The sequence below is a fragment of the Strix uralensis genome, chromosome 3 (genome assembly GCF_047716275.1).
Source record: "Strix uralensis isolate ZFMK-TIS-50842 chromosome 3, bStrUra1, whole genome shotgun sequence".
In the NCBI taxonomy this organism is placed as follows: domain Eukaryota; kingdom Metazoa; phylum Chordata; class Aves; order Strigiformes; family Strigidae; genus Strix; species Strix uralensis.
In genome coordinates this window covers 106,639,369-106,667,142 of record NC_133974.1, presented here as the reverse complement: position 1 = coordinate 106,667,142, position 27,774 = coordinate 106,639,369, and the positions used below count along the sequence as shown (strand labels likewise).

The following is a 27,774-nucleotide window of genomic DNA, read 5'->3' as shown; positions in this document are numbered from 1 at the left end:
TAAAAGCTACATCTTCTTTTATTCACTTGTCTTTGCTGCTTCAGCAGGTAATTTCTTTACAATCCAGGTTTTTAGCTTTTCTATTTCAGTTCTGCTTAACTCATGATTAAGGTTTGGAAAAGTATGAAGTGATGTTGATACTCCCAGTGACTTTAACATCTTGTTGGTCTCTTCACCCCATGAGTAGAGAACTAGTTCATCAGCAGTTCCATGACACTGAAATAGTTCTGGAAGGACACTGTCATTCCTTTTCAAAGCCTAGGTGGAGAAGAAACACTGTCAGACACATCACTAAGAATTTTAAAACAACAGTTATAATTACAGGGTGACAATTTACATAGCATTTCATTTATGACCCTGCATTTTAGTGGTCATATCTCTACAAAAGCCAACAAGGAAATACTGGAAAAAAACCTGCACTTCAAATTCCAATGTACTAACTCTTGACAAATGATAGGGTTTACTTTAAGGTCTATATCCCTCTCCAAATAAGAGAAATAAAAAAACTTTATGACAGCAGATGGAGCCCAGGAGTATTATAATTCATCACAATTTTTCAGAGAATAGTTACACTTACAGTGACTCTCTAACAAGTAAGGACAACTTGAAAAGCATTTAATTTCCTAATCTCCCTTCTACACTGACTTACTTTGAATAAAATAATTGTACTGTCTGCAAAAAAGCAACAAAACATCATGTAAGGACAGCTTTAAAGCCTCACTTCCCTAATACACTGTTTATCTATTTCCAGGAAATGTCATAAGTTTAGAATATTAATCAACTGCCTCAGATGAATAAACATGATATACTCAATTATAATGTTTCTCTTTTAGCTAAGCAGTTTTTCTGTAAAGTCTACCACACACTCACCTGGTAAACAGCAGAGTCTTTATTGAGAAAACTAGACAAAGCAAAGACTCCTGCCAGATCTTGATGAAACCTATATGCTAAATGCATTGCCATTCCACCTCCCATCGAAAAGCCTCCTAGGATGTAACAAAAGAAACAGACTGGATGTTGCTATATGTCTTTGTAACTCAGCATTCAATTTTTTTTATCTTCAGACTTCTTTTATACACAATGCAATCAAAAAACAGCTTGAGTAACATAAAGGTTACAATGATCTTAAATCAAAGCACGATTCAATTAAGAATAGCTAAAGTACTGCTGAAGATTCATTACCGAAAGAGAAAAATTAATAAATTTAAAAAACAACCAAAATGCCAATACGTTAGAAGCCATTTGTGTATGGTCCCTACCAGGTAGTTTAACACTGTGGCCATGTATTCTTTGACATTAACAAAGTACAGCTGTATGAACAGATAATTCTCGCTGCTTTTTTTACTCAACTTATTTTTCCCCTAGGCTAGTAGCATTCACACATGAAATATCTGTATCACTATTATAAATAATCAATGAACGTTCACCACATCAGACTAGTATACAGAGGCTGAGGATTTTTTTTTATTGTTACACCTTAAGATAGATAATAAATAGGGAAAAATTACAACATATCCCACCTGAGTTCTAACAGGATTGCTTAATTAATGGCCTTCTATGTTCAATGTGCCTCTTTAGCTGCACTAATTCCTTACACAAGATAATTCCTCAGGGATGATTTTTACATGACAAATGCTTATTCATTAGGAAGGAAATCCAGACTACTGCATTACTTCACAAGGACACAGTACATTGGCTATTATATTTACTGTATCCAGATAATGACTAGGGCGAAGAATGACTGGCTGCTGAAATCCCTTCTATCACAGAGATGGCAAGCAGCAGAAAGGTTATGACTGCAGCTCTACTCAGTGCGGTATTAGCATCTCAGGCACTGGTGATACATTTGGTTTGTGTCAGGTAGTTAACTGGTGTTAATTAGTTGCAAAATTCTAAGAAATTAGGGATTGAAAAAGAAATGCAAATATTGTAGACAAAATACTAAACCGTTTCAGATTATCTTTTTGAAGAGATTAAAATGAGATTCCAGAATGGGAATGGCTCTTTTGCAAGGGCTACGTAAACCCTCTGGAGTTGCCTTCTGTGCTATGCAGGAGTTTGACAAGGGTGCTAAACAAAACCCAGCCAGGAAGCAGGACCCCTGCAGCCCTGAAACTGAGCCTAATGACACCCTGCAACATCAATACTTCACCAGATCCTTGAACCACACAGGAAATCTCTGGCACACACAAGCTCAAGAGGCAGAAAACGCTGCACTTCGTGAACATTAGCTAGGTCACAGTGAGACTGTTCCCAATGGGGAATCCTCTTCCAGCATGCTTATCTGCAAGTCCCAGCAGGTCTGAAGCCTTCTAGCTCACACTTCATCCCATACTATGACTGGAAGATTTGGCTGGATTTGTGCAGGAAATTTTCCTGAAAACACTAGACTAGTCCAGACATGAAGTGCTTTCTTTCTCCCACACAACATTATTTTTTGATTTCTGATTCATTTCTGATCAGAATTTCTACCGAATTTCTGATTCTTCTTTCTACTTACTGTCACCTTGTAGTCTTAAAATGACTATGGCCAAAAGCAGTAACTGCAGGTTCCTAACTTACAGAACTTGGATCTTAAGGAGAAAGAGCAAGACCACACATCGTGGAAGACTGGAGTCTTGCTTTCCTTTTTCAAACACAGCCCTTAATTGTATTAGGAGACCTATACCCTCAGACTAAGAGATATACCTGGGACCCCCTAGCTATTCACCTAGGGGGCTGATAATACCCTGATATTTATCTTTGGTAAATAAAGCCAGGACCTGCTATTTACCTTGCGAATCAATTTTTAACCAGTTCAAAGTTAAATGTAGTATGTCTAAGTGCCCAGTGGCAGTTCAGAAACAAAGGCAGTTGAAGAAAAGCAGGAATGAATGTGGGTAAACAAGTTCAGAACATACCTTAAAAACTCACACAGCCCACATCACCAGAAATTTTGAATAAACTTCTCTTCACAAAAATAAAAATATTGAAAATACTACTGCAAGCCTTTCATCTGCATCACTATTTCCTACCAAACATGTTCTCTTGTCACATGTAAAGACTTCTATAATGAAAGAAAATATATTGCACAAGTGTCACACTAATCACAAAAATTCAACATCATTGATCCCACATTCACAGAGATAGAAAAATTCAGCCTTCTGAGAAAGCATATAAAATGCAACAGCTATGAGAAGTTACTATGTAAACAACGTCTTGTGCTAAAGTTTCCTTTATTCTCTTCTGTGGAATCTGATCATTCACTTCATTTCCTTTTGATCATTCTGAATGATGCTGTCATCCCCAAACCCAAAAAGTAGCACTAAGAGTATGAGACCACTTTGCATTTGCTTACAAATAAATACAGATACACTTTGTCCACATATAAAATGAAGTCCATTTTAAGTATTTTAAAATACAGGAAAAAAAGCTGCATTGAAAACTCATTACTAGTTTGTAAATGATTTAATCTAAAATTTTGTACCCAGTTAGTCACAATCTGGCAACACTATGTGCAATTACTCACCAGCAGTCTTTGACAATGCAGTCACCTTCTGTTTAGAAGAATATTAGGTAATGGTTCTTTTATGTGGCTCATACTACTATGAGAAAATGTAATACAAAGGACTAGTTCTTTGAATTTGGTTTTCCAGGGGAAAACCTGAACTTTATCACTTGATACCACAACAATCTCTGAGTAAAGTCCATATAGTAAATGCTTCAGAAACATTTGAATAAGCCTTCAGAATTCAGAAAAATTTGAATAAGCATTTGTAGCTGGAGACAAATTTTTTCTATTACAAGAAGTATTTCAGTATAAGTGTAAAGTTGACATGACATACAAAAGATGTGCTCAGTCCAGAACTTTTATAAGAACTCAAATTTTGGATTAAGGAAAAATAAGAGGCAGGTACAGGTATCACGCAAAAAAAAAAAATGTATGAAGTGACAGTCAGAATGTAAGCAAAACACAAAAGAAAAGTACGAGGATGCTTATGTACACCAATGATCTCAGCATAACGAATACATAAAACTCACAGCATTGCTAAGCAGATTGTGTCACGAGTGTTAATCGAGATCAAAAATGACATGGCAACATTTCAACCTTAGATGGGCAGAACATAGCAAACCCTCTGCCTGAGACCAATCCAAGAAGTACAAAGGGTATGCACAGAAATTCAGAATTCGCCAATAGGTTTCACTTAAGAAGTACATTCATTTTTCTTTTTCCCCCATTACAGCTATTTTTAAAGAGCTGTGTGATTAATGCTTCAAAACACTTAAAAAGCGTTGGCTCTACAATGCTCAGGATACCAGTTCAGTAAAGCATCTAACTCTTTGTATTAACTTTGCTGCCTTACAAAGGAGGTTCACGCACAGGCTAAGACTTAAGCACATACAAAACAGACTCAATTAAGTAAAGCACTTGCTTTTAGTTGCAAAGAAACTTCACTCAAGTATGCATTTATGATCTCAAATCTGCTTCTCTGTAGTGCTGGTTTCTAGACAATACCTCTCTGCAGCGAGAAGAAAGCTGCTTGTAACTTTGCTTTGCTAGTTGAGAAAGATCTGCTGAAATCACAGGATCGTCACACTTCCAAATTAAGAATTTGAAACAGAAAGAAACTCCCATGCAATACTTTACTAAAAACAAAACCTTCTTTGCTGGAATTTCATCTGTAACTATGTTAAGGTAACTCCAGCCATACAATGATGTAACACTGAGTGAATAGAGACGAATTTCTCAAATGTAATTTATGCCACCGCGACTAAAACAGAAATCCTTATCACAGCTGCCATTTTTCAGTGATAAAACCTTCTTTCCAGAGCTTGTAAATGGCCTTAGGAGCCTTTTAAACATCAAAGTGTTTGTATAAAACCTTGAGCTCACTTCTGATAAAGATCTTGATTTATATTAATTTGCTCCTCATTTGTATCTGTCGGAAATGATAACCTGCTCCATGATGACACTTCAACATTATATAAGTTCAGGAAACCAAGTATTTACCTACTGTCAAAGTTCAGCTTTTTTAATTTCTTTGTATTTGGGTTTGTATCTCAGAAGATGACTAACTATTATCTAGCACAAAGGTTTCTTTATTTAGTCTCCCTCTCGTGTCCTGTATACATAAGAGAATGCTAAAAACTCTGCCTTCTCCCCCATGTTCCACTTTAGTGCTTGCAATGACCTATTCCTGAGTTCAGAAAGGTCTTTAGGTTTTCATTCTTCTTTACAGAAACAATACCTCTAACAAACACAGGTTTCACATTGCCAATTGCTTCTCGAGTCATATAGATCTGACTGTAAAATGCCTTAGTCAATTTGTTATAAATAATGATTATGGAGGTAGGAAGCAACAAAGCAGATCACTTTTTCAGTCCTTCCAGTATAATTCTAAAATGGGATCAAAGATCCACACTAGAAATCACAGGTGCAGGAAACAATTTTTAGTTATTAATCACATTTAGTGCATGAATTTTGCCATCTGCATTGAGTACAGAACTTCTGCTCCTTGCAGAGACAGACCTTGAGCTCTTCTCACATGAATTTGAGTGGCTGAGGTAGAAACTGCTTCGTTACAGCACAGAAGCATGAGGAAGACGAGAAGCTAAGCTCCAGACTTTGATGCGACAAGGATTCGGACTTGGGTGGAGGGGTGGGGTTAGGGGTGTTTATTTTAAACAGTATTTCTTCACTAGCTTCTCTCTAGTAGTTGTTCTTCATCATCCCTGTATTTCTTCAAATTTGTCAGTACAGCTTTGGTAACAAAGCAGCAAGAGATGAATGCTACAGCATACAACGCCTGTGCCAGCACAGTGCAAGGAGAGACAAACACTCTTCTGTCATATAAAGCTGCACCAGCACAGTTAGAAATTGTCTTTGCCTGTTCTGTTATCATCACAATACATTATATACTCTTGTCTCGTTTTCTTTCCATTCTCCCACCGTTTTTCATTCTCAATTTCTCCTTTTTTTAGGTATTTCAACTTGAGTTACTTTAATCAGTTTGTTATCAGGAATTTTTCCCTAAAGCTACTTTTCAGTTTACTTTCTGCTCTCCTTAGGGACTTTCTGTGATTTACCTTCTATTAATGGTAACAGCAAAACCTTGTTCTACACATCATCTGCAAAGAAGCTGACTTTTTGTTTTGACCTTCTTTTTTATCCATGAATGGAAGTATTATATACATTTAATCGTGTTCACATATGAGTATCAGTGAAGAGTACAAATGCCAGTGGAACAGCAAGTTCCCTTCTCCACAGAACTCCCTGAACACTGCTCCTGTGTAAGTGCTCAAACATGTACTTTGTCTCAAGTGAATTTCCTCATAGCAGTGATTTTCTCCTTTTCATCTATTCATGAAACTTCACTAGACACTAACCTTACACACTAGCAGAATGGCAATGAATGGTTTCCACCTTTGATCGCCTTTTTATTATGTTTGTTACTCAGTAACTGAGCGTCTTTACAAGAACAAAGGCAACTTCCCTTGACTGGCTCAGCCACTTCCTCTTGTTAGGAACATGAATCAATTTGCTATCCAACTTTCTCACCAGCCAAAACACATTCTGAAATGCATATTTAAGTGGTACAACTTTTACCACTTTCTTGTAAAAACAAGTATACAATAGTTTCTAATGTATCAACTTGCAGTAAAACCAGAGCCGGTAACAGTTTTATTTTCAACTGATATGGGCAGTAGAAGGGAACCCAACATGTGTACCTGAGGAATCATAATTTTTAGCACTAGAAGGAAAACAAAATCCACGAAAAGTCTCAAATCAATTTTTACTAAGATGTTTCTCTATCAAATCTATGGCTTGCTTTATTTACCTCGTATGTTTTCTCGGCTGTTTCTGAGGACGACAGCACAGCCCTGCTGCAACAATTACCTGTCATTTTTACAGTCAGCATAACTGCACAAGTGGAAGAAGGAAGAGGATAACCTATACTTTGTGCTCAAGGTATTCATGGATTTAAATTGAATCACAAAAAAGAAACTAGAAAATAGGCTCTCTAAAGTGAAAAATAGTGAAGCACAGGTTGCCTTGGAAAGCTGTGAACCTTCTGTTAATGGAGATCTTTTAGAACAAGTCTGAAAAGCAATGGCAAGGATTTGCCTAAGTAGAGCTGAACCTGCACTGACACATGAAGATGGATTAGTCAGTGTTGTTAAGCCTCACTCTTCTATGATCCTGCAGGCACGACTGTGAAGAAAGTACAGGTTAATATGCACCCTGTGGCAGGTCTACACATGACTCTCAAGCATTCTAAAAGCTCATCCATCCGTTTAATTTTGCACTGAATTCAAGCATTTATTTAAGATGAGTAAGCATATGTTTTCAACAGAGTTTCTACTAAGGCTGAAAAGATCAGAATTCGATTCACTTTATAATTATTTTCTTCCCAAAGCCATTATCTGATGATAATATGTGATGACAATACCATGATTGAGTTATTTTTGGTTTTACTCTTATGAGCCTTATCTGCTCCTAATCTTTACTACCATTTGCTTAGCCTGTCATTCATCACTGAGACTGAAACAGAGAATGTGCCACCTTTCAAAGACCCTTGTTTCTAGATACATTAATAGGGACACCATCAAGAGCTGGGAAGCAAAGTAACAAGTGGTGGATCCTACTCTCTGATTAAAATTATTAACATTTGTATTTCCTACTGAATGATTTATGAAGGAAACAGAAACATTAATTTGTTAATGTCTCTTGCTTGCACATCAAGAAGTAAAAATAGTGGAGACCCAAAAGAAAAATAAATGGCCAATTCAGGTGCAAACAAATAAGGAGAGCAAACATTTTCCCTGAAGTACAAATGCAATGCAAATTCATACTGATGCACTGAAAATTAATGAAATGTCTGCTGGTATTATGGGGGAGGTGGACTAACAGTACTGCTTTGAGCCCATCCTCTCATAGGCATAATTTAGATAAACCACAAAGTCACATAATGGGTGGTACAGAAAGAGAAATCTCATTTGAATTGCAGTGACGAATGGCAATATAAAACCATAAATTTACTCTGTGAGAGAAAGGTAGTAAGTGCCTCTAAATGAAACACAACATTTTCCTAATAAAGACAAACGATACAAGATAGGATGAGTGACAGCAAAAGGCTTAGAAGCCAGACATAAAATACCAAGATTGTAGGTGTAGTTTGCCCAATATTTTAATGATTTATTGTTGGTTTTTCTGTCTTCCCATATTTACAGAATCCTCTTTCTCTGCAATGTCAAAGCCAAGATATTTCCTCCTCATCCCATTCTGACACACACTGAGAAAGATGGAAATGCTAATATTTACAAGAAGCACAGAGCTTTCATGTTACTTCCACCATGGTTCAGTAGCTATGTAAGAAGTCTAGCAACAAACAAAAAGTGGTTGTGTGTCCTGTGTTATTGTTACAGTACAAGGGGTCAGGAATCATGCATGTGTGTTTTGGCATACAGTCAAATCTACAGGACTGTTATGGAAAGTTTATTTTCGCTGGCTGCTTACACAAGTGACTACAGGTGGCAGAGACCAACATGCTTGGATCAGCATTTCTGCACTACACAAAAAGTGACCTGTAAAAGTAGGAAAGCAGCGCTAAATTAAGAATAATAAAAGAACAAAAAGACTGCCTTTCACTGAAGTGTAGTTGACTAAAATGAGCACTATTAGAATGCTCCAAATGTGAAGTGGCCATTTCTTTCAAGGGCTTCTAACATATTATTGAATAAGATTGTTGAAATCTTTGACAATTTCCACCTAAGTGGAATTATTTTATAGTGTACTATCACTATGGAAGCAGTTTTAAAAAACACCACCAACCAAACACAAGAAAACAAAACAAAGCAAAACCACCACCACCTGAAAAACCAACCAAGCTTTAAATAGAAAAAGAAATTATTGTCCCACATTTCAAACTGTGGTTATTTGCTTGTATAGCTAATTTAGCAATGAATCCAGGCATTTATAAAGGAGGAATACATCCAGTTTTTAAGAAGGGATACTATCAAAGCTCCAAGTGTCAGAATTTGACTAATTTTATCATCCTCTTTTATCTCCAAAGTCAACATAAGCCTACTCAGAGGATTATTTGCAAGAAGTGCTTTAGCCAGGAAGACCAGTAAGAGTAACTCAAGAAGAATGTTTGGCTAAAAAGTGACCTCCATTATCAATTTCTAAGGATGATATAGTCATTTTTGAATAATTATATATTGAAGTAAGTCTCCCTTCCTTCCTTCTCCAAGGTCAGGGGAAATAAACCTCAATGAACCAGAAGTCTACTTCCTTCAAAAGACTTCTGTATTAATAGGAAAGCAACTCATGAAACTGTCAGGAAATAGGAATGGGTAGATGAGCTGTGTACTACTGTGTTCTGGTTGTTTCACTAAATCGATATGGAGGTTTTCATAAGATTTTATTTACCTCCAGTAAATTAAGTAATTTAATTCTTTAGAAGCAGATTCATAGAGCAGCTGTTAAAAAAAAGGCTGCACCAATATTTTTCTTGATATAGGAAATAAGGAGTGGCATCACACATCCTGGACTCCATCCCCAGCTTAGAGTTCTGTTCTACAAACAGCCACTTGCAGATTTCAGAGCTAACTGCGCTACTGAAACAAACAACGCAGGCTATAATTTCTTTCAGGCCAAATGATCTTACTGTACCCACAATCTTGAGCCTTGTGGAAAGTTTGAATGGCTCCAGAAGGAGAATCATCCCCCAGAACACCAGGTGTTGAGCTTCTCATTTTCCACTGATGGAGAGCCTGCTCCTGCTTCCCCTCTCTTCCCACTTTCTCTCCTTTGCACAGTGCTCCCTCAGACCTTGCCTTCTTATCCCACACCTCTGAGCTGTCAGCAGCTACCCACCTTCCTGCTTGCCTAACACCTCGCTCGCCCTCATCTAACAATATCTGACACTCATCTTCAGCCTGTAATTTCTAGTCCGCTATTCCATATAAAACCATAACCTTCAATCTTGTTACCCTCCTCATACTCACTTTGTTTTCTTTCCACTCATTAAAACTCCCACTCATTACAAAACAGACAGTCCCACAACCCAGTTCTTCTTAACCCTTTAACAACCATTTAATTCCCTGTAACTAGCTCTTCACACAGCTGTTCTGCTCTCTTGGCTTCTGTGACCTACCTGAAAAGACCCCCACTGCTTTTCCAGACTCCCGAGTCCTCCAGTCTCTCAACTATTTTGTCTCTACTCTACATAGTAAGATACGTACCAGTATTCTCATTGCGGATCTCCAACAGGACTCAACATCACTGAATGCACTGAGGAAATTCATATCAAAATTTCACCATCACTTCCTCTGCTCTGATTGTCTTATTTTTCCCTTCACCTCAAGAAGGCTGCCTCCTCCAGCTCTGTGGAACCAGCAGTCATAAATACACTGTCTGCTCCCCACCTGTTACCTTAGCCTCCTCTTCTTGTACTCAGTGGATATTCCTGACGTTTTCAAAGAGAAAACTAAAAAGATCTGACAGGACTTAGTTCTTTGACATTCTAAGTAAGGGACCATATCTTACATTATCTCCTGTACATCAATCATTTCCCAATCTCAGAAAAAAAATCAGGTCACCCAGTTCTCCTTTTCCAGTGGACACTGCAGTTCAGTGCAGATGTATTGACTATATCTTCATAACCAAACCTTGGCCTCATATTCTCTGTTGATAAAAAACACTGTAAAACTGCCAGGTGCCTTTACAGAATTCCTAATTTCCTGTAAGAACCAATGCCAGAAGATGGACAATTATTTGCACAAAGTCCCATCTAAAACAAGTGAGAATGTCACATTAGGCTGACTCAGACTGATACTAAACCCAACGTTTATGCCCAGAAACCTTACAGGATCTCTAAAATTCATTCTCCACTGCATCACACACTGGTTAATCATCGAAACCTATGCAGAGAAGGCACAAAGTTCTTGTGGAAGAACACTTAATCTCATGCAACCACAAGTGACAGAATTCATTTTCCACTAGCAGATTTCTTACACATCCACATGGGTCCCCTTCTTCACTTTGGATGGAGCCAATTCAGGGCTGCCTTATTTTGCTTGTTGCACAAATATTAGATTCAACTGTGATGATGTGTGTAGTCTCTGTCACAGAGGCAAGAAAAGAGTGCCTCACTCTAGAAGCCTGAAATCAAAGCTCTCAAGAGTGAGAAATTAAGTATAATTATTTCTGATTTACAGATGAAGAATCCAAACACAGAGACGGGGACTTCCAAAGAATCTATGGGCTGAAACAGTCGGTGCATACCAACTTCCTTAGTCTGCTTATGACTTGTAAAACAACTTTCATACTCCGCAGTCTCATTAGTTCTAATTTTGAAGGCTACAGAGAAAGGAGAAAAGCCTAGTAGCAAGTTGGATCTGCACACAGAACATCTCCCTGCTCACTCTACAGAAAAGCACCTGCCCTTCTTCAGCTGTTTCCAAGCCAGCAGGTATAACACAGGAAAGACAGATCAAAGAGACTGTGCTGACAGCCATCCAAAACAATGCATTCTGCAGCCAGGGCAATGAGCCAGAAAGGGAAAGTAAACAGAGGCCTTCAAAGAGCAACATGGGGCTGGACCAAGAAAACATGTAGGCTGAATGGTAGTGGCTCCACCACTCAGGATTTTGATGGCATGACTCAGTTGGCCATAAATTTCTAAGTTCCCACATTAAGAGTTTTTTCCCCAACCTGAAATAGTTTGTGGTCTAGGGATGGGACAGGGAGCCAAGGACTTGTGAATTCTCCTCCTCTCTCTCACACAGGCTACTCCATTGCCCTCAACTCCTGTGCCTCAGTATCCCACCAGCTATTTCACAGAAGTATTGGGAAAGTTACTGGAAATTACCAGGGACACATATGAACTATGACAGCTAATACTTCATTTGTTAGCAAGTGTTAATCTTTAGTGATGTTTTTTCCCCATGAATTAACTTAACCCAAAACTATTAGAGTGGTAAGGAAAAGCTCATGATTATTTATATGCTACATCTCCCCTTTCCAAAATACAAGTAATTTTGGGCAAGCATACTTTTCCATCCTTGAAAAGGGCTAAAAGGAAATAGTAAAAATACATACTTTTTAAAGCAAATCACTGCCCACTCTGTATTTTAAATAACGATTACAAATGACTATTTACAATAAAAACAGTTTTAAGTTACATTTTTGAGGACACTGCTTATAGTTAGCCACATTCCCCACCTGATACAGGTTTAAATAATTATTCAATATTCTTGAGGATTGGCTGCTGAAGAGGCCATTCAGCAGTTGCAAGGCATGCTCATGAGCTTTCAGGATGGAGTAAATTCAAAGTAGATGATCTCTTAACATTTAAAAACCATTAAAATAAATACATTAAAAATAAGTCTCTCTTACCTATTAGTATCCTATTCTTTGCAATGCCATTTTTAATCTCATCGTTGATCAAGTCTGTAAGTCCTCGGCACATAGAATCAATACTTTCAATGTGTTCTGGACAGTCATTAGAGATCTTATACCTGTCAAACCACACAGTGGAAAAGGCTCCTTTCATAGGTGTATACGGCCTGAAGTGGTGGAAGAAAAGATAACAAATTATTAACCAAGCATAAGACCAAAAGTCTTCAGCGTTATGTGATAAATAAAAATAATTCGGTATCTCTCCAGCAAAGGAGAGAAGGAACCTCTCTTGGGTATAACTCAATTTATATCCAGTCACATTGCATTTCCCTGCATTCAAAACAGGGGTTCTTAATCCTAAACAAGGTTACAGATGAAATCCACCTTGGAATAGGACAAACTAAGTAACTGCTAAACAATACAGCTTTGCAGGAGCTAACTATGGGACCTAGTTGTCTTATTCTTGTTGAAATTGACAGGAGATAGGTATTACAAACCTCTAGGTATTCACAAAAAATTCTTCCTTCTGTCAATTTTTATTTTTCTTAAATTTAAGTACAGCCATCCTCACCCTCGTGGAGCAGGTATCTCAATAACTGAAAGAAATGCCATGTGCTTACTGGATTGGTGCACAGACACAAATTAGAGACATGATACTCCCCTCCGCCATAATGCTGTGTTGTCAGATTAGTATTTTAAGTGCTTTAACATACTGCCCAAACCTCAGATAATCAAGGAAGCTACAATTCAAAGCAGTCTTTTCTTTGTTTTTAAATAAAGATGATGAATAGAGCCCTGAAATCCCAAGAAAGGTGATCTAATTGCCTTGCAATGGCTCTACAATTTAATACCAAACATACTGCTATGAGATCGATGCTTCATCTCAAAACCAAGCCCCTTAAAATACTTAATTGCAATGTTTAATCAGGGGGCACATTTTTCATTTTTACTTAAGCTCAGATGAGCTCAGATCAGATTACAATCATTGCCTACAAACAGACAGCCTTTGATAAATTTGTCTGGGTGGGAACCCACTGAAAATGCTAACACTGACTTCTGTGATCTCTCCAGATTTTTTTCAGTACTAGGATTAAACAAAACCACAACTAACCTAAAATGAGAAAACCGCTGTTTCAATTACTCTTAATGAAGGAACAAATTCTGCCTTTATTAATACCAGGGAGGCTTCACATATGTAAATGGCTATTTCTAAACGAGAAATACTGCCACTAGTACAAGCGTAGAAGGGACAGTACCCTGTTTCATCTTTTTGAACACAGCTTCAGGAACCTAAAATCTACTCTTATTCAAGATGGCATAGAACTATATGGTCAAGTTTCGTACAATGTGTGCCTTAAGCAGTCCCTCATTTGCTTAATTCAAAACAAACCACATACTTAAGCATCAGAATTAACAACCTTTTTTTTTTTTTTTCAAGTTAGCCCTTATTTGTCTACTAAAAAAAGGTAACTCCTAAACTGAAGGAAAGTTAGTGGAAATACTTTGTACACCCAACAAGCTAAACCTAAATTTAAGAAATGTTATTAAAATGCTTTTGCTTGCTTTGGTTTGTTTTGGTTGTGGTTTTTTTTTTGGTTTTTTTTTGTTTTTTTTTTTTAATTTCTCTTTACTAATACCACCAATTCCAGGATTCTTCCCAAACGAACAGATAACACCTAAGAAACAAGATTACAAATTTCTAATTCACAGAAGTCAATTTCTAACAGGAGACATTCCAGTCAAAAATATCAACAACAGCAGAATCAGTGGATTTTCTGGAAGTCACTTGGACAATGTGATGCACAACAAAGTGCTTGGGCAAACAGCACTTAATTCATGGTTTTAGCTTCTCTCAAACACTTTTACAGCAATCCTGGTTAAAATGCTTAGCAGCCAGAGTGCTTCATTTTCTAGTAAAACCAGAGTACCTTATATTTAGGTGAAAAAAGATGTGTAAGATTTTAGTATTATTAGAGCAGGTTGACCAAGGATTTCCATGGAATGAAGATACATCTTTATATTACATTACAGAAATATTAAAACAGGTTTCCCCACAACTGAAAGACAGAATCATATAATTTATAAACAGGACAAAATCCATGATGAGATTATAATACTTGATCAGTCGTCAAAACTCAGGACTTGCTGTCTTTGTAAATTATTCAGTAAGATAGATGAAAGACTAATGTGGGTTTTCCACAGGAAAAGACCCCCAAGCAAATGGACAAGATGCTTTCAGCTGTCTCAAAAACATCCTTGCAACCACTCTTGATTTCTCAGAAATGCATTAAAAATAACCTTTACATAAAGCTGAGAAGTAAGATTCTTTTAATGGTTCACCCAACTGGCACATCTGTTTTAGTCATTCACCTTGTTCCTTAAATAAATCTCTTTATTAGTTGGCACACTACAACTCAGACATTACCACGGTAAACAAATATGTTTGGCATGGAACCATCTGTACAGCTCCAAGAATACAGCACAAAATTTTTTCATACAATTAAACCACAAAAGAAAAAAATTAGAAAGATCTCTATGTTACAGTGACACAAGAGGCTGGACAGAAATACACAAAAGTAAAGAAATTGAGAGTAGAATGAAAACTCCATCTGGTAAGATCAGCATGGTCAGTTAAGAACAGTGTCATACCTAATGGTCAGCTTTAAGTTTGGAGTTTTTGCTTTCCTAAATTTAGTCAAAACTCATAACATTAGTTCCCATGATTTTTTCTTCTGTGCCTCACTTTCTTCAGTCTCTTTTTTAAATAATACTAAAAATAAAGCTCCATGTCTCTGAAATGTATGCTGTTGAAACTCAAAATGAAAACAGATAGCCCCCCAAGTTGTCTGGTTTTTTTTTTTGTTTGTTTTGTTTTTGTCGTTGTTTGTTTAGTTTTAAAGGGGATATGTGTTTTTGTTTTGCTTGCTCTGGAGCACAGAAAAGATTCAAATCTATATAAGCAAACAAGAAGCAAGAACTCTCTCTCTCTGGGTAGATCCAACTTCTAAACTTGTACCCATTTTTAAGAGACATTTGAAATACAATTTCCTATGAATTGAACTAACTTTTAATATTTAAAAATAAAGAGAAAAGAAAACATAAAGGAGACATGGCTAATATCAACCAGCATTTAAGAAACTGCAGAGATCCTGAGGAAAAGAATCTTTAAAATACTTCCCAACATCCTCAAATCACTCTAGACCACGTTTTCTGATTATAGGTATTATTTTTTAAGGGTGTGCATTGATTTACAATTGTTTTCTCACACATACACTTCTTGCATGAGACTGCAGTTTCAAGAAGATCCTACACACCTAATATTTGAATGTCTTAAAAGGAAAATATATGCTATAATATCCCTACGTATTTATCATCCTTTCAATCTTTTACACACGTATTCAAACAGAAGTAATTTTCACTGTTGATTTCACTGCAAAGTTTCAAAGTAATACATATCATTCAAGTTTTCACAAACTGAAGATAGGTTAGTTTCTGCTAATGTAAGTTATGTGCTAACGATGAAAATATAATGAAAGCAGGAAGCAATCACACCACCTTTTTCTGCCTTCCTGGAGCATAGATTGTATACTTTGGACCTTCTTAATCACGTTTAGAATTGTGTTAAATAGTTTGAAATTATCTTAACAGAAGCAGAGAGCAAACAAATGATGCTACGCAAGGTTCAAATTCAGATCTGAACCCACGTCACATTCTATCTCCAAAATGGTACTATCAGCATTGAGATTCACATAAAACTATAGGTGTTTGCGTTCGTTATCCAATAAATCACTGTCCCTGTCCAATATATTAAGTTAAAAGACAAGCCAGCACCACTACCTGCTTTAAGAAACTTAAGAGTAGCAGACAGCACGTTGATAAATAGCAAATATTTTTCCTTCTTCCCTCAACACTTTCTCCTGATGCACAATTGAATTACTGCCGTCACACTCAGCACTATGATTACCCTGCTAATGCAGTCACAGAAAACCCAGACCACTGGTGCTAGCTTACAGCTTTCTTGAAGTTCCAGACAGAACTTCCTGAGATGTCAGACAGAACTGAGAATTTATAGTGAAGTTAGGCTTCGAGATTCAAATAAAGAAAGATCAAAATTTTTGAAATCCTCACGTTTGCTTCCTTCCCAAATCCATCTCCTCTCAGTTAGGAGGCAAAGTTGCATGAGACATTGTAATGTTGTCTTTTGGAATGCATCCCTTCAAGACAATTTACAGAGCACACTGCCAGACTGCTTACGTTCTACTTTGCTCTGGTGAGACCCCACCTGCAGTACTGTGTCCAGCTCTGGAGCCCTCAGCAGAGGAAAGACATGGACCTATTGGGGCAGGTCCAGAGGAGGCCACAAAAACTATCAGAGGGATGGAACACCCCTCCTGTGAAGAAAGGCTGAGAGTGTTGGGATTGTTCAGGCTGGTGAAGAAAAGGCTCCAGGGAAGACCCTACTGCAGCCTTTAAGTACTGAAAGCAGTACTTAAAAGGGGCCTATAAGAAACATGGGGACAAATTTTTAAACTAAGAGAGAGTAGATTTAGACTAGATATAAGGAAGAAATTTTTTACAATGAGGGTGGTGAAACCCCAGAACAGGTTGCCCAGAGAGTTGGTAGATACCCCCTCCCTGGAAATACCCAACCTGACCTTGGGTTCTGAGCAACCTCATCTAGCTGAAGGTGTCTCTGCTCACTGCAGGGCAGATTGGACTAGATGACTTCTAAAGGTCCCATCCAACCCAAACTATTCTATGATTTTATGATCCTAGAAGCAAGTCTTGACTCTCTTAAAGCCGATGGCAGGTTTTTGTAATGAAAGCAAAGTCACTCCCCAGTTCCAAATTCTCCCCTAGCATAATCTGATACTAGTACATGGAAATAGAAAATCTAGTTCCTAATTCTACTTTTTAATTCCCACTGTCTGTTTGAAGCAGAAAGTGAATTTTAGAAGAGGGGGAAGGCAGAGAAAACACCTATTCAAATCAAAAGTGTAATTCAAAGCTCCAGTCCAAAGCATATCTTATGTTAAAACTGAGGTTCAACATGCACTGACAATGAAGCTTTGCGGTATGGTAACAGAGCATAAGATGTGTCAAATTCAAACAGCTTAAACTTGAAAGTATACTTTAAAAAATAAAATTTAAAAAAGGCAGGAAAGAGTCATCTCCATAAGGAGTAATTTCAGCTGTTCCTATTCACACAACCACAGGTAAATGCTTTATCTTGATAGAGTTGTTCTGGATGTGTATTGCCTGAAATGAGAGCAAACTGAGCCACTACAGAATGGGTACCTGAAGAAATACTATGTTGACAGCTTTTGTTACTTGGGACAAAACTTATTCATTCAAGACAAAGGAAGCCACAATAGAAGCCGACATAAAACTCAGCAGGACAAATTCTGAGTTTGTTTCTGTTGGTTTGTTGGTTGGTTCTGTGGGGTTTTTTTTGAGGAGGTGGGTGGGTTGTGCAAGGCATGGAGATTTGTACTAACCAGATAAATGGCAATAATGTTATGGTTGAAAAGACTACAAATGACCTTTTCTACACACTATCAGTTCCTTAGCAACCAACTAATAGTGGTTGTTTTATGAATTCACTGAAAGAAAGTGGCAAGAGGCAAACCGGGGTCCAATCTGTATCAGTTCTCCATTACAGGGTTTGAAAGACACTCCCAAGATTTGAGTTGGTGGCAAACAACACTGAGGATGGATGACACAAGCTAAGAACAGATACCCCTGAAAAGACTGTAAAGCAAGAGCACAGAATGACACATAACTTAGAACCCCACAATATAAAAACCATATAAAAGCCATATAAAAACCACCTTCTCCAATTCTTCTGTACTGGAAAATGGTTCAGAGAAAAAAAAACAAGAGGAAGGATGTCTAAGAGCGTGATGTAATTAAAGGGATTAGAAATACGAGATTATTGCACCATGTTCTGCTTTGTTTTCCCCAACCATGACTAAAGTATCTCTGACAAATGTTTATTGGATTTCATATGGTATTTAGTATATCATGTAAGCACTGCATGTATGCATATCCACATGTTCCTCACCTAAAGCAAGAGAAGAAATAAAAGGAAAATATGAAGTTTATCCAAGCATGCTTCCATCGTTATTACGCAAAATATGTTAAGTTTCTACTTACAGAACAAGATGAAAGAACCACCCTGTGACACCAACCAAACCCCTTTCCATTTGTCCCTCAAGCTTCCACCTCTAAACACTTTTTTTTGTTAAATTTATGAATGAGGTTAGGGCTTAGAGAAGTGAAGGATTAATAACATTTGCTTGAGCCAAAAATAGTATGATAGGCACCGTGCACGGTCCCCTACACAGCTCCGCCAATCCATCTCAAGTCTGACCTGCAGTACCCCTGCTGCTTTTCCAGTCCTAGGCCTCTCACGAGTAGAGACTGCCAAGGTAGCTGAATGGTGCCAAACTGTCTGGTGGTTTTGCGATATAGCCAAATGGGGACTACGATGAGATGAAACTCATTTCCACCCATGAGCTGAGCAAAGATGTGAACTTAGGTGACAGGATGGAGTACCAGGCCATGCTGAGCAGTCCTTACCAGCCACACACTTATAGACAAGGTAAATTAGAATAAATTGGGGGGAAAAAAACCAAAACCAAAAAACAAACTCTGCACAGAGACTTACTGGCCACAGAAAGGTATGTTGAGAGAATGTCAAAAAGATCCATAAAGTAGCCCAAGTAGTATTTATAGTTTACTTTCTGACTTCCAGAAGAGAAGGCCTGTCAGAATGGAATGCTAGACAACGCAAAGAATCTTTGACCTAGATTTTTTAAGGGAATTATAGAAGGTAAGGTATACTTATTAAAATAAGTAGAGTCTAAATGGTTTTAACTTTACCACGTTAGCTCCTGCAATGCCAATTTAAACTATCACTTTCTATTAAAAAAAAAAAAAAAGGTTAAATTGGGTAGTATTCAGTTCTGATTTAGAAACTCAATAGAAACCTAATGTTTAAGTCACAGTTGTAGCAGCTGAAACAGTATTTAAAGCTGTAGCCATCCTGACCCAAATAAAAAAGGAAAAAGGAAACCCTTTCCTTTAAAACTATTACTGCAGACGTGGCTTTAGTGATTGCATCAGCTGCTAGGGCTACAATTTGAAGTTCTTTTTTTTTAATTAAAGATACATATTAACATTATAAAGAGAGAGAAGAAATAGAATTCTGTTGTTTAATCTATGTACAGAAGCACTGATCTTGAAAGAAAGCTAGATAAAGTTAGAAGAACTTGTTTTAATAAGTTCTCTAAAAATTTTCATTTGTAAAGCAACATTTGCATGTCCCAGCTACATGCATTTAATTTTCAACCATATTCCAAATTCAGATGCCACTACTCCTACTACACTACACCGAGACTTCAAATCCACATATCTTCCCCTTTTTTATCTAAGCATGCTTTTTACCATAAGCATTTTACTTAGAAATTTTGCAAGTTTTTCTTTTTTAATAGGAAATTGCACTATCTACATTGTGTTATTTTTGCTCAGGAAACAAACAAGAGACTCATAGGACTTTCCAAAGTGATTTGGGATGAGTGTGACATAATGCTGGAACCCTTCCGCTGTCCAGGGGACACCTGGAAATCATTCTCTACACAGACCCTGCACATTATAAAAGTGATTAAAGAAAAGTAAATCTTTTTTTAAAAGAGTAACTTTTTACAGAGACCTACAGAGAACAGTAAAACACAGTTTTATAAAATGTAGTTCAGTAACATTCTATTGCTTTTACCTGTAAAATGGGAGTATCCTCTCTAGCGTTTGCCGAAATCAATGTTAATGAAGCCAGAGAACGTGTTTTAGAAATCTCAAACATATAGAATTTTCAAGTATATTCACTCTTGAATTAAAACATGTCTGAAACTCTGATGATGTAGTAAGTGAAATATATCTATGTTTCAGTGCCTGGGATAAAATCTAAACAAAATGTAAATATAAACCTCATCCATACTCCACAAAGAAAAAATAATTTTTCAATGTTCTGTTGAAAAACATGAATTCCACTGCTTTTCAGAACTCTTATACTTTCTTCACCTCTATTAAATAAGACCAAATCTATAGATCTATCAGCAGAACTGTATCCATCAAAAATGTGAAGAGGTATTCCTGACCTGCAGTTTATCCTGCCAAAGCCTCGAGCATTGCAGTTATATCATCAAACCTGCTTTTACTGGCGTAACTACTTTGACGGAGAGCGTTCAACGTGTATGTGGTAAGTTATGCTGGAAAAGACAGTAGTTTATAGAGCATGAACTACATCCACATTAACAGTATTCTGCCAGAAGAGCACATTAGCCAAGCAATCCTAGTAAGGTCTTGCCTAACTTCAAACTTTTCTTCAATTTCACCATCAGTGTAAAAACCTCTTGGCAAGCTTTGCACTCTGCTCCGATAATTGACAACGCAGTGGCAGGTTGTGCCACCCACAGAGATGCTCACTCACACAGGTGTAGCCTTCCACCAGGATATCACTGTCTCTACACGATCAAGGACTGGATCAGAACCTTCTTCAGCATATCTGCATACCCACATGGACCCAACCTATGGGTCTCATTATCAAGGATGATGAACTCGCCCATTGCTGCCAGAAGCATCTGGAATTCTTAGCAAAACATATATACATACACACACATACAAGTTCAGACCATAGATTCAAGTTCCTAACACAGATATAATTATTTTAATGTCTGCCATTCAAGTTTGAATGTTCCAGGCCTTGTTTTTTTCTTCTGTGGAAAAAAGAGCAACCATTACAAATATTTCAAAAAGCATGGTTTGTTTTGGACTTCAATACCAAAACAACATGAAATGGGTCTGTAAAGGCTTGTTATTTCAGTTTCAACCAATAACACATATCTTCACAAACTTCGCTTCAGCACTGCTGCAAACAGTGGCAAACATTATTGTACATAAGGGCATCTGTTTTATTTCACTATGGCAGCTAATGGTGCTTATCAGCAACAGAGGGCTGTACACTAATATTCCCAAGCGTACTTCATATTGCCAGTCAAAAACAGTGTGGGTACTTTTTATTATTTGAATATACAACTTTTCACAGTTTTGCTAAAAACCACTTCTGAATCAGCTCATGCATGGCCTCTATCTGCTCTAGAGAAGAACGAGAGTAACTCAACTTAAAGAAAAAAAAGAGAGTGGAATTCACTGTTTGTTCACATCTTTTAATTACAACAGTATCTTTCTTCCCATCTGTTTACCAAAGTACTAAAATCCAAAGTCTTAAGATAAAAACAATTCCCCATAAACACCACTCATTTGAGTCAGGAGATCTTGCTGGTTATCATTTACACATAGTTTACATCTGTAGTTATCCTAAGAAATCAGAACAAATGAGAAAAGGATTGGACCCCAGAAGCGCAGTGGGATGGAAAAGTGAAGCACTGGCCTAAAAGATGTGGTCTGAGCTGCTCTGCCTGCATAGAACATGTGAAGAAAGATTGTTTCATAGGGAAGCAAAATCTCCTGCATTCCTCCAGTACCTGCTGTGTTGATTGAGAAGAAATGGAGCCTGTCACTATGTGTGATGTGCCACTGATAACTCCAGCATCACTTTAGCCTGTCGTCAGTGAAGCAATGAGTAATTATTTACAGAAAATCACATTCACTACCTACTAACCCAAAACACACTGCTTCAAAGACTTCCACTCACAGGCTTGATTTTTCTGTAACACAGTGAGTACATTCACACTGCAATCTCTCAATTGCTTTTCCTGCCTAAGTAGATCATAAAAATACATGGTGAAGGAAAGTTTTTTTCATGTATTAGTGAGTGCCAGACAAAATCTGCTATTATACTTGTTTATATGCTCCAAGAAAATTTTTTCTGACTTTCAAACCTCTGTACCTCGAAAGTCCGTGTAGAATGTCACAATTTCCTTTTCCTTTCAGCATTCATCCACACTTACACACAAATTCAGAAAGAAACTTAAGCCCCATTACCTTTCAAGGAAACATTTTTCTAACTTAGAGATGTTTAATTTTTCTTAATATAAATTCATTTTTAAGGTGGTTGCAGCTCTGAAATACAAGGCCATGTCTTTAGATAGCTAAATAATGGATGTAGGTATCCAACTTTTAGCCTTCAGGTTTGACCTCATTAACTTCTAAATTCCCGGAGGTAGATATTTTTATCTATATTTCCAGTCTACCACTGAACACACAGTGCCATTTCATAATGAGATTTGTGCCTACAGCAAACGTTGAACTCAATTCTCTTTGAAACAGTTGGGTCAGTATTCAAACTAAAAAATGTGTAATTTTAAACTCCTGGTCCTTTCTCCAGCAGCTGAACGTCTTTCACATCCTACTCGCCACAAAGACCAATCACCTTCAGGACTGAAACCTGCCATTAAATACAACAGAATATTTTAGTGGTTAATTTACAGGAGTTAATATAGGTAGGACTGTGATCCAGAACATGGCTCTATAATGCCATTAGAACACACACTGGAGCATCTTCTTCTATTTATTATCAAGGAGGTGAAAAGAAACTATGAGGACAATTTGAACTAGAGACACTGACTTCTGTGAAGTCTTAACCATTTAGAGCCTTAACCACTTAAAATCACAGTCCCTGGGCAACAATGCACTGTTGAGCCCGTTTTGCCAAAAAGCGTATACATGAGAAAGAAAGAGGTGTTATGACAGTCTGTACCAATATTCACAAGCGTAATTTACAGTACTAGAATAATTTAATCCTACAGTTACAATATATTAAGCAATACCTGGCAGGAGCTGTTGGGTAAATTACTTTTATATGTTGGAAAACCATCTCTTGACTCAAAATTTGTTTTATCCATGTTCTTGCTCCTTGGCCAGTATCACCTGTATCACACAAAAGAGTACAACAAGAATTATTCCGTGCATTTAGAAAGAAAACTATACAATGTCAAATATATTTATACCAGATTGACCTAATTTCTAAACCATAAAGTTAATCCTCCAAAATGCTAAAAAAGAATTTTCTAGAATAACCTCAATCCCTTTTCCTAATGAAGATGGACTCAAAACTTCCTAGAAAGAGACTGCTTAAGAGGTCCCATAGCAGAAGTTTAATAAATACTTTACTACAGCCAATGGCTTAAGTACCTCCTAATCAGGAATAAAGCCTTACCTCTTACTTGTAACTTACCTTATTTGCTGGTAACAGTGATAAACAAAAAATACTGATGAATATCTTAAAAAGTGAGATAAAATACCTGCTGCTCGCCTTAGAAAAGATAATTACTTTTACTGCAGAATTTTGTGCTAACCAACTTCAAAACCTAGTCAAGAGCAATAAAAAGGATCTTCGTATTTAATTACACTAATATTACACATAGGCTTTAAGAGAAATATCAATCAAACACTCCCAACGTTTTGTAGAAGTGCTCAAGAGATGACTTTGGGTTAAAATATCTTGCAGGGTCCTCAGAAAACTTAATCCCACTGTTCCGTTTAAAAGCTAGTTGAGATCTGACTCTTAATGTGTTTTTTTCTAATCGTATCAACTCAGCCTATGGCTAAAATCCCTACAGATTGAAGTGCCATGAACAGATATACAGGATGAACTCTTATGCAGACAGCACGTGTTCCTACATACATACACCAGACAGGTTCTAGAGCTTGTCTTTGCATCACTGGTATCTTCAGCTGTAACTTCACTGCCACCCCTCTGAACAGCATACACACACACAAGTCTCCAATAAGAGTTGAACAATGCTTCAGGCTTGAGGAAACAGGCCCATCAAGGAATATGGCTTACAGTAGGCAGTCATTCAACACATAGTAGTGTTCAACCTAAAAATCTGGTGGGAATTCAGCAAACTGGAACTTCACTACTGCCACTCATGCCATAGGACCTTAGTCTCGTTTGAAGACAAGGCTCTCACATGTTATCAACTCAAACTGTTAACCTGAGTTAACAGCATTCTGTATTACTTTATCTCAAGTTGGTCTGTTTGACTTCAGAACTCACCCTATTCTTTTCAATAAAATGGCCAAATCACTAGAAAAAGTATCACTGCCTTAAGCCAGGCTTACTGCCACGTTCCATGGGTTCATCTGAAGAATGTTACATGAATATACCAATTTATTGTTACAATGATTATAATTCCCAAGTGGAAATTTGCTCTTGTTTTAGCACTCAAAACAAAATTCAGGGATCTTTATTTACACATACAATTAATGCATCATCAGAATTAAAATAGAAGACAAGAAGGATCCAAACCCAGCATTTTTTTTTTTTTTTCCTGTCGAGTACAAATAGCATAACCATGAAATTCTCTATTTGACCTAAATACTCCAAGGGATAAATAAGCAATAGGGTCACAAAACTGACAAATCTTATTCTGTGCTATGTTAAACAGTAAAATCAAAGTTATATCTTTAAGTGGATGGTTCAGAACACATTCCCACAAGCACTTTGCTTATGTGAGTAGTATGGTCTGAAGTCCAAACACCCCTCTGATTCTTAGTAGACACTTGACATGCAAGTGTTTCCTCATGGTTGCTGACACCTAGTTTATGAACAACATATCTTAAGGAGGCTCGAATAAACACTTCTATATACTTCTCTTTTTTCAGTTAGAAAGCAGAAGTCTAGGCTTTGCAAATACATGCACAGGACCAACCCTCAGTTGCTTAGGTTGACCTACCTATCTGAATGCTTACAGAATTGGGACTTACTTTGGTCTTTACAAACTCCGTGGTTCAGGACACATCTTTTATTATTTATTCACATTCTTAAGCTTTGCCAAGATCTGAAGAAACATTTATAGTTAATGAAGCTAGTTTGTCCATGAAAAGTTCATAGAAAACTAGTTAAGTAAGAGAAAATTTAACTATGACCTTCTTAACTATGACCTTCTGTGTGTCAAGAGTCCCCATGGTCCAAATGCTCTTCAACTGCTGTCAGCACTTGCCTGCAGAGGCAATGCATTTTGATTTAAGAATAGAATTTGAAGGGGAGGGAGAAAGAGAGGAGACTGTGACACCAAACAAAACCCAGCAACCTTCTGAAAGGTTTATCTTTCCGGCTGTTCTTACATTTTAGCATTATGTGTTCAGAAGAACATTACTAAGAAGCAGCAGACAGTACACAGCCAATTCTCCTTTGAGTCTGTTTACAAACCTGAAATAGATTGATGCTAGCAATATTATGTCTTTCCCCCTTCTCAAGTAAAATACAAGTTATTTTCCTTCCAAATATAGCATGGATTTCCAAATTTTATTTCTGTGTGAAGTTTAAATTAACAACATATCACATGTAGATTTGCTATTATGAAAAATTTCATCACCAAAAGGGCTGTCAAGCATTTGAACAGGCTGCACAGGGAAGTGGTGGCGTTCACCATCACTGGAAGTATTTAGAAGACGTGTAGATGTGGTGTTTAGAGACATGCTTTAGTAGTGGACTTGGCAGTGTTTGAACTCAATGGTCTTGAAGGTCTTTACCAACCTAAATGATTCTGTGATTCTATGCATGTTACAACATACAAAGTTGTAAACCTAAGTCTAAAAAATTATTATACATTCATGTTCATTTGTCTTCCCTGATGAGCTACCAAATGGATCCTCTACCTAAATCTGATGTACAGTACCAGGTATAGAAAAATATTAGAAAATTCCATTTTGCATTTACATTCTCCACTTGTCATAATTTGTCTGGAGTCAGCGTTATGAACAAAGTGGATTCATACCATTTGACTGCCACGTTCCATCACGAGCGCTGTACAGAAGGTTTACAATTCAGGTTTATAGGCCAGCCCACAGCAACAGCACTGTGGCTACTTCTGTTTTAAATTCTATTCTGCAGAACTGCTAAACAAAACCAAATAAAAGCACGCTCGTACTTCTCCACTGCAAACATTATGAATGAAATCCTATCAAAAATGAAAAATTGTAGAGTACTTTAACCACATGTGGAATCAACCTCTAACCATAATCTTCCCTTACTCCTCCAACATGAGAGAAAATTATTTCCTCGAGTATTAAAGCATTAGCATTAACAAGAAGGCTGAACACATCTTATGAGCTCTCACTCTCATTAACTCACAGGATTTAAGAACAAAAAAATTAAACTAGATTTAATAAGCACGTACATCTTTGTTAAACTAAAAGAGGCATTGGCTAAAAGCAAAACTAAGAGGAAGCCACTGAAAGAGCTGAGCACATTGCCACATGGACAGCTCAACAGAACTGATTCCCAAGGCCTTAATCCAATAAAGACGTATGCTTACTGTTTTTTTTCTTTTTTTTTTTTAAACTCGTGGACTTTGTTGCTGTTATTTAGCAGGTTAGAAATAACCTTTAAGAAAAAAACCTCAACAAAACACACACTTCCCTCCTGCCCTCAGCCTGGACCCTGATGCAGGTAACTCCCTTCTGCAGATGGTGGCCATGAAGCCAGTTGGGAGGTGGCTAGGACCCTTCTGAATGGAGCTTGTAAAAGGTGACAACAGCACTCTCAGTTTGATCCCAAAAACGCCAACAGCCACTTTAATTCTGAAGGTCATCCTTTACACGTGGCTACCCTTCGCCTGGACAGATTAAGAGAGTATCTTCTGGAACGCGTTTGTTCTCATGGCAAGAGAGCCAGGCAGGTGTGTAACAGCACCGTCCCTACAACACACCCCACGGGCCCACCTCAGGCCCGGGCAGGCCCCAGCCCCAGCCCGCGCATCGCTTTGCCCACGGAGGAGCCTCCTCGCCGGCCCACGCCGCACTGTCCCCCGGGGGGGACGGGGGCACCTCGCACCCCTTCTCGCTTTCCAGCCACTCGCAGCCTGGCGGCTGCCACGGGGCCAGACCCGTCCCGCCGGTCCCTCACCCGCTCCGGCCGCCGCGGCCTGAGGGGGCCGACCCCGGTCCCCTCCCCGCCGCGCTCCCGGGAGGGCCCCGCCGCGCAGGAGGAGGCGGCGAGACGGCGGCCAGCCCGGCCCCGTGGCCGGAGGGCGGCAGCCCTGCGCCCTTCCCCAGCGAGAAGCGACGCCCACCGAGCCCCCTGCCCCGCGCCCCGGCCCCGCCGCGGGGTAGCAGGGGAGAGGAGGAGGGAAAGCAGCCACCTGAGCCGTGCAGGAAGATGAGGGAGGCGGTATGCCTGCCCGCGGGGGACACCACGCTTCTCTGCAGCGCTGCGGGCGCCGCCATGCCCGCTGCTCTTCTCCTCCTTCTTCCTCTTCCTTCTCCTCCTCCGCCCGGGCCGGTCGGTAGCGCGGCCCCCAGCGCCGGCGCAGAGGCGGCCCTGCGCCCGCCGCGCCTCCTCCAGCGCCTGGGACGGAGGGGCCGCGTCTCTTTTGCCGCCCGCTCCCCTCAGGCGCCGCTGCCCAGAGGAGCAGCTCTCCCAG

General features: G+C 38.4%; 1 protein-coding gene across 1 annotated transcript; it reads right to left on the bottom strand.

Moving 5' to 3' along the window:
• LYPLAL1 (lysophospholipase like 1) lies at window positions 1-27,644 on the bottom strand. Its single transcript, XM_074863733.1, has 5 exons — window positions 27,493-27,644; window positions 23,173-23,272; window positions 12,383-12,552; window positions 871-986; window positions 1-258 (listed from the first exon to the last, which is right to left on the bottom strand). Exons 1-5 carry the CDS (start codon window positions 27,575-27,577, stop codon window positions 19-21), a joined length of 711 nt encoding a protein of 236 aa, XP_074719834.1. The 5' UTR covers window positions 27,578-27,644; the 3' UTR covers window positions 1-18.
• Between the last annotated feature and the right edge of the window lie 130 nt (window positions 27,645-27,774).